This window comes from Ips typographus, linkage group LG3 (genome assembly GCF_016097725.1).
Source record: "Ips typographus isolate SLU linkage group LG3, UJ_Ityp_2.0, whole genome shotgun sequence".
Taxonomy (NCBI): Eukaryota; Metazoa; Arthropoda; class Insecta; order Coleoptera; family Curculionidae; genus Ips; species Ips typographus.
In genome coordinates this window covers 3,506,524-3,514,298 of record NC_138424.1, presented here as the reverse complement: position 1 = coordinate 3,514,298, position 7,775 = coordinate 3,506,524, and the positions used below count along the sequence as shown (strand labels likewise).

Sequence of the window (7,775 nt, the reverse complement as noted above, 5' to 3'; positions counted from 1 at the left end):
GTGTCGGGATTCCCACCACTTTGGTAAGCCCTTTCATTTTCCAGCTTACTAAGACTTACGTTTTTTTTTGCTATATAGAACATCAATGATATGATTCAATTGGAACGTCCTGACTGGCAGCAGGTAATGTCCTATGTGACTGCTATTTATAAGCATTTTGAAGTTTGAGCCTGGCCTTTTATATTAAGTTATTACTGTGATATGTTCGTGTTGCATTAACATGTGTTAATGCGAAATTCCTATTTTTACTGAAAAAATTTTGGACTACTTTACATAAAATTACATTTTTCTAGAAGTTTCCTTATATACATATACTACATAAGTGTATTTCTTGGTTCTTTTGAGTGTTTTTGTACCAAACGACTATACGAAGATCAAATTTGAAGACTGCGCTAATATTTAAGTACGAATCGACTAGGAAATCGTATAAACGATTTTATATTCCACTATATGTGTTTATATGTATATTCTTATTATCAGTGGTCTAGATAAAAGTATAGGGACTTGATAGAAATTAATATCTGCTCGGTTTTTTTACAGTACTTACTAGATTCGTGTAAAAATAAACAAATAACGAACGGATAACGATATTTTATCCAGTTTGAATGTTCGTTTCCGATTTGTGTTGTTATTTATTTAAGCGTTTTTGTAATTATACTGTTTTTTTGTGAAAATAAACGTGGTTTTTAATATACCTACAGCCTGCATTTTATCTTTATTTTAAGTACCTTTATTGTTTCTGTCTTACTTACTGTTATAAATGTTTTACCTTTATTACGAAGTAAAATGTAAATAAAAAAACTGTATAATGGGAAAACTTTTTAATTTATTCCTAAAAATGGTATATATTTACAGTTTTTTGCCTCAAAAGTAAACCGTTAAATAGTTACACGTTTCATAGTGGAAGGGATAAAAAAATAATAATGACTGAAAATCTTTGATTTTAGATTTAGTGAAGCAATCAAAATATTTGATTACCCTTATTTTTACAATTAAACACTCAAAAAAAAAAAAAAAGATTAAAAATCTGGAATCATCAGATTGGAGGAAATAAATCCTCCCACTAAACTTAGGCTTTCACTGCATTAAAATCACTTGACTTAATTCGCTAAAAAACTGACTAAACTCATTCGACGCTATATTAATCCATTCAAAGATTTGAGCTTATTGTTGAGAACACCCTGTATTTCCTTTTGAGAGACCGCGTAACTTTGCATGATGTTCTGATGAAAGGTCGTTCTGTCCTCAACCAAACTGAGCATGTTCAACATGGCCAACAAATCTGTTTCGCTCGTCAAAGTAGACCATTTCGTTAACAATTCGTTCACTTTCAGCACTTCCGTTTTCAACTTGTTCACTATACGAATGAGCAGTTCTTTTGCTTTGGATTCGGTCGGTTGTTTCTTTTTGCTCTTTTTGTTTTGCGCCGGTTTCATTGTTTCTTTAGTTATCATACAGATGACGCAAGCAACGCTGATTATCTGCAACAAAAATGTAGTGAGCGAATCAAATGTGAATGAAATACGTCACATACCTCCAAATTATTGACCAACAGTTCCATGCCTTTCTTTTTCGCTCGAAAATCGCTTGGCACCGTACTCAATATTTTAGCCTCTAATTGGTCAGCCAGCTTTCCAATTTCTTCCTCAGCAGTGTTGCAAGCAATCTCAGCTTTGCCGATTTGATCCTGACAAACAAACACGAAAAACTCAAACATGGCGCTTAAACAAGACAGGTACGGAGTTTGTAGATAAGCGTGCAACCTTGACGGAGGTGGAAACACAACTAAATCCTACAAAATATTCATTTACAAATGTCAAAACCTGCATGTTAAATCAAACCTCTGACGTTGGTTTAGGGTCTGCACCTCTCACTCTATCTTCCAATTCTTTCCAATCTTTCAGACTCTTTTCAACGTTTTCCAAGTGTTGCTGTCGCACCCCATCAGTTGATTTTAGTACCTACACAATCATCCGTTTAATATACTTTAAGTTAATGCTGAAGAAACTTACATCAATCGCTTGACTAAGAGCGCAGACTATGTGACACCGGAGCATTAAGAAATCAACGTCTTGACTAAACAAACGCTGAACTTCTTTGCATTTTCCTACGGATTGATTAGCGAATTCCGGTTCCCAGTTTACGTACACGTCCAGGTCTCGATTGTCTCTGTTACACAAGATAAAACAAATTCCTTTGTAATATTGATTTAAAGAGCAAAAACTTGTCGAACAAACACTTTTATCGGCGGTAATATCCCTAGTGCATTTAATTTTTCCGGAAAAATTCGGAAAAACGAGTTTCTACGTAATTTATTATACCATCGTCTAATAAACGTATTATTATTATTATTATATCATACGTCTTCGACTCGGATGATTTTTAAAACCACTCTCGCTCATGCTATTTGTTAAAACGAATTACTTAGAAACGAGTATTCCAATTTTTCCACAGGAAAAATTAGATGCACGAGGGATATTTGGTAAAATTATTTCCTGAGTTAAATACTGTTCTCGCGGAGTGAGTTTACCCGTGCGTCACGAAGGCTACGTCATTTATAATCATATGAATCAAATCAAGTTTTCGTCAACAAACCTGTTGTGTTCATATTATAGAAAAGGGCGTGTCTAAAGCTTCGTCACGTTTAAAATTTTGCGTGTATTGTCAGTCAGAAAGTAGAGATCTTTGGCTGCAAATTTGCACCACTAAAACAACCTTATACCAAAGCAAATCAAAAATCTCTTTCTTGACCGAAACAACAATTTTTATTTATGAGAAGTCTCCGTTTGGATCATAGAATTCCGTCTAAATTTGAAACCTCATTTATTTACCAAAATTCGCAGAGATGTATCACCAATATGTAGTATTTCTTTAACTTTAAGCTCTTGATTTTTAGTTCTGGATGGTTACATGTTTCTCTAAAATAAATACAACAAATTAAAAATTTAATAAGACATTCTAAGTGATGCTGTAGTATCTCATATCTCATTTTCAGGTTGCAATCCACTAATTTTATTTTAAACCCGCTGGAAAACATTTTAGACGCTTATTTTATTTTTTCTATGACTTTATTATTATAATGTTTGAAGAAATTTTTATGAAAAATCTATAATGCAACCCAAAAATCTCAGTCTCTGGAAACAATGAAATGTTAATAGATGTTTCTTACAAAAGTAGATATATTTTACTATTATTAACATATTATCGTTGTACATATCATATAATGTATTTCGAAGATCCATTTTAATGCTTTCAGATAAATCAGTGGTCTTGGCCCTTCGATAACATCTCGATTTACGTTTTCTAGGTGAGGAAATCATAAGATTACTTGCTTGCTTTTCCCGAATCGAATAAACAGTTTTGCGGGAAATTTTCAAAGCAGCTACAACCTTCTAGTATCAAAAAAAATACATCAGTAAGAATATGTAAGGTCTTAAAATTTCTTATTTTCTTCCTGAACAGATGATAAAGCTTCTAAACGTCCTCCATTAGTTTTTTCCAATTCAAAATATTCATAAAGGTTAAGAATTAACTGCTGGGCTTGTCTGTAGAGAATTTTTCCAGGCATTTTCTAAAAAAATACTGTAATAGTAAGTAATTCCGAATTTAGGAAAAACCAAATGGCTAAATAAAAACCATAATAGACACTCCCACTTTTTTTTCAAAACAGGTTAGTAATTGTGCCAATTTTGGTTAGATCGTGACAGCCGACATAAAAAAAATAAAAATATTAATAATAATATTATGAAAGTACTTACAGTATGTTAAAAGCGTAGAAACAATAGCTCTTAAAAGAACTGTGGTGGTGTGGTAAATAGAGAACTTTATAAATGATTAACAACACAAAGAAACGGAAAAGAATTAATAGTAAACAAATCAAATAATTTCGATGGTTGTCAAACTGACAATGACTGAAATAGAAGCGCTAATCAGTAAATGTTTTTTTTTGGAAGACATTCACTTAGATATTTACCCTTTCTGAAAGTGAACAATAGACAAGGATGAAGTCAATAATGCATGTCTACTTCTAAATCACAGGGGGATGACGCACGGGTAAACTCATTCCGCGGGAACAGTAAACATTTTATTTTAATTAAAACAATAAGAACAATAACTTTCAAGCTAGAAAGGGTAACACTATTCTTTATGTTGCTGTGAGGAGTGTGCAATTTTTTCGATTTTTTTTCCATTTTGTTATACTAATTCTTGATAGCGATTGGTCAAAATTGATAGGAAGGAAATAATCGGAACAAAACTTACCGTAATTTATCCCATTCAATCTTGTTATCGTTAAGTGTAAGAAGTGATATGTCCATATCATATAAACTATCTATGTTAGCGCAGTCTACCAGTGTTAACATTATTCTATCTACAACGACAGTTGTGTAGTGCATACTGTGATTCAATCGTTCCCGAAAGTCCATAAATTCGTCTAGTTTCCCGAACGACCCATATTTATATGAAAATGTTAAATGGTCAGTGCTCTAAAAAGAAGGTAATTATAAGAATTAAAATAATTTAAATTCTGGCAACTTACATCCTTGTAACTTGATGAGAAAAACTTTAATGTTGTTTCATAGTGGATAGCACACAATGAAAACAACCCTGTAGCTGCCAACTGACCGCAATGGATGTAACCTAGCGAATCCAGCTGTAAATGTTTAATATCCAAACTGTAAAACACTGTATTAGCACCCATTCCATCTCCTGTAACATATCCACATTAAACAACCGAAACAATTTAAGCGAACGTAAAACTAACCCAGCAAGTGATAAAATTTCACAACTAGCAACTTTGCATGAAAATTGCTTGGTGAATTTTTCAACACCATTTCCAATAAAGTTACAGCGGCAATCAAATAACGGTCTTGGTTGTCGGTTCTGGCCATATCATAAAAAATATGTGCTGCTAAAATAGCGTAGTTATCGGAAGGCCCTAAATCTGTAAGTGGCAGGCCCATGCCGTGGGCCTCGAAACCGTGCTGATAGTGTAAAATTAACGCTGTTACCAATGCGTACAAATGCTCCAGAGAAAAATTTCTATGACCACCACATAATCTGGATAATTGTAAAGCTCCAATGTGGCGTTGCATTTGGTCCAGCTGCACATCAAGACAAATAAATTAAATAAGTTAAACTGATTAGGAAGCACTTACAGCTTTTGGAACACTTTGCACACCAATGCCGACTTCCTTAACCAATTTCGCTCCCAACTGGGTTATTTGCTCCTCATTCAGCAAATTCAAATAAATTTTAAGGTCTTGCACACAACAGGGCTTATGACCAAACTTGCGAAAATATTCGGCAAACAACTCCATTATATCACCTAACATTTCCTGAGTTTCAATGTTGCGCTCTCGCAGTTTAACACATAATTCAAAACGAGCCAAATAAGGCCCTCGCAACAAAAACTCTACAAAATATACAAATTAAGCTGTTTATACTCTATGCCAGTTAACCCTTACGATTGTCCGCGCCACTTTCGATCATGCTGCAAATGAATTCATGGCATTTTTCTGCGGTATTGTCGGCAAGTTCCAACTCAGTCAATGTTGTTGATTGATCATTGCCATTCTGCGCTTTGTCATACAACTCAAATACGGAATGGATGTATTGTTTCCATATCTCCCATCGATCAAAACTGTAGAATTGTCAGAATAACATTACTCAACTGAGTTAACCATACAAATAAGTAATAAATTAGCAGAAACCTCTAGAGCCATTTTAAAAGTCACAGAGACCTCTAAATGCAACTGACAACCTTCTAAAAAGTGCCAGAGGCCTCTACAACTGTCTTAAACTTTCCCAGAGTGGTTTTAAATTGTCAGAGGCCTCTAGGACCATTTTGAATGCGCCAAAGATCTGTAAATGCTACTGAGAACTTTCTGAAAAGTTTTAGATTCGTCTACAAAATTGTCATAAACCTTTCCAGAACTGTTTTAAATTGCCAGAGGTCTCTAAGATTATTTTGAAACTCCATAAACCTCTAAATTGAGAACCTTCTAAAAAGTGCCAGAGGCCTCTACATCTGTCTTAAACCTTCCCAGACTTGTTTTAAATTGTCAGAGGCCTCTAGGACCATTTTGAATCATCCAGAGACCTTTATGTGCTACTGACAACCTTCTATAAAATGCCAAATGCCTCTACAAGTATCTTAAACCTTCCAAGAATGGTTTTAAACTCAGATTCCTCTAGAACCCTTTTGGAATTTTAAAACTTTGTTATCACAGAAACAACCTTTAACCTAAGAGATATTTTTTCTGCAGATATTATATTACCAATTATCTTTGTTGCGATAAACTTTTCAGCAAGTTATTTATTTCTACTATAAATACAATCAGAAGTGAAAGCTTTAACTTTTGTAAACCCAAAATTGTATTTTCTTTACCAACCTTTCATTTAAAATAAATTTACACAAACAATTCACTTGATCCCACTGTTCCATTTTAGTGACATATTTCAATTTTACTTGTGCCAAGTTGGCAGATTGGAGTTTTTCACCAAGTGGACCATCTAACATCTCAACAATTTCCACAAACTTTTCCTGGACTTCCAAAACTAACAAGTATAGCTGAACCTACAATTTTAAACTTTGAAAAACATTTACTTTTCTATGTAAAAACTTACCTCCTGCTCAGCATCAATTTTGCCTTCATCCTGATGCTTTTTCATCATTCTCTCTGCAAGACTTAGTAGTAGTTTTTGTTTTGCTTTATCTTTTGATCCTACAAACATTTTAATTTAGCAACAGACCTAAATCAGTTAATGTGTAATAATGGGAATACCTTCTCCCCGAGTGGCTTGCAATACAATACTCATAACAGTCCAACAATAATAAGGGTTTTTAGGTTTCTGCTTGTACAGAGCCATGGCACTTTTTTGTTGTGATTTAAAATCACAAATCCTAACATAACTCATAAACAATTGAGTGTGCAATTCTTCATTAGTTGGATCTACTTTCACAGCAGCCTCATACAACTTACAGACTTTTTCTACTAAATTTTACCGAGTTACACACAGAAGCTACAAAGCAATTACCAACTTACACTGCTGCATTTCCCTGTAACATAAAGTCATTGCCTGTAAAGTATTATCATCCACTGGTTTTTCATTACAAAGCAAATCTAGTAAAGAGTAGCATTCAGATTCCCTCCCTATCCTTAATAAAGTAAGGGCCTTCAGTGCTTTGGCACATTGCAAGTTGGGGGTCTTTTTCAGCACTTTGTCACACTCTTGCAAAGCTTTTTTGTTGTTGCCAGTGTCCAACCAATCTGAATTAAAAAAAATAGGACTCCTACTTAGCTAATTTACTGAGAATGCTGTTTTACCATAAATAGGGCGCAGCCTTCGTTCAACAACGGAAGAGTCCGCATTTTGCACGTGTCGGGACATTTTCCCCCAAAAAAAAAACACCAAAAAAACAGGTTAGAAAAACGTTCCCGGCGTTTTATCATACACTGACTGGATTTGGATTTTCCGGAAATGCATATTACATTTAATACTCTTGCAGTGAAATATGATAAAACTTTTTTTTTTCACTAAATAAAAGAAAACTAATTGTATTTTATTTTAACTACTTTTTAGTACAACTTTAATACATAAAATTGGAGAATTCAAGCAGATTCAAGAGTGTTCAACTGTCAAACCGTATGTATCTGCCAAGGAAGTAATTTGTCAAATAATCAGATGACATATGAATTCTTCTTAATAGATCACGTGATAAGACTACAGGTTACATGTTACTGTCCATGTGATAAATTTACTTTTATGATCCT

The 7,775-nt window shown here is 33.9% G+C and overlaps 1 protein-coding gene across 1 annotated transcript; it reads right to left on the bottom strand.

Moving 5' to 3' along the window:
- Positions 1-806: 806 nt before the first annotated feature.
- Positions 807-7,649, bottom strand: psidin (phagocyte signaling impaired). Its single transcript, XM_081976603.1, has 14 exons — positions 7,329-7,649; positions 7,047-7,271; positions 6,786-6,995; positions 6,628-6,725; positions 6,393-6,577; positions 5,466-5,641; positions 5,157-5,413; positions 4,763-5,102; positions 4,538-4,707; positions 4,261-4,484; positions 2,013-2,169; positions 1,842-1,961; positions 1,535-1,792; positions 807-1,481 (listed from the first exon to the last, which is right to left on the bottom strand). The coding sequence occupies exons 1-14, from the start codon at positions 7,390-7,392 to the stop codon at positions 1,137-1,139; spliced, it is 2,829 nt and encodes a 942-aa protein (XP_081832729.1). The 5' UTR covers positions 7,393-7,649; the 3' UTR covers positions 807-1,136.
- Positions 7,650-7,775: the final 126 nt, after the last annotated feature.

What these genes read in the sequence shown, in the direction of transcription:
- psidin (XM_081976603.1), bottom strand. Translation starts at nt 7,392, where the DNA reads ATGTCCCGACACGTGCAAAATGCGGACTCTTCCGTTGTTGAACGAAGG. An exon ending in AAATTGATGCTGAGCAGGAG is followed by an intron (nt 6,578 to 6,627) that starts GTAAGTTTTTAC and finishes TTAAAATTGTAG; the next exon opens with GTTCAGCTATACTTGTTAGT. An exon ending in GAAATTTTATCACTTGCTGG is followed by an intron (nt 4,708 to 4,762) that starts GTTAGTTTTACG and finishes GATATGTTACAG; the next exon opens with GAGATGGAATGGGTGCTAAT.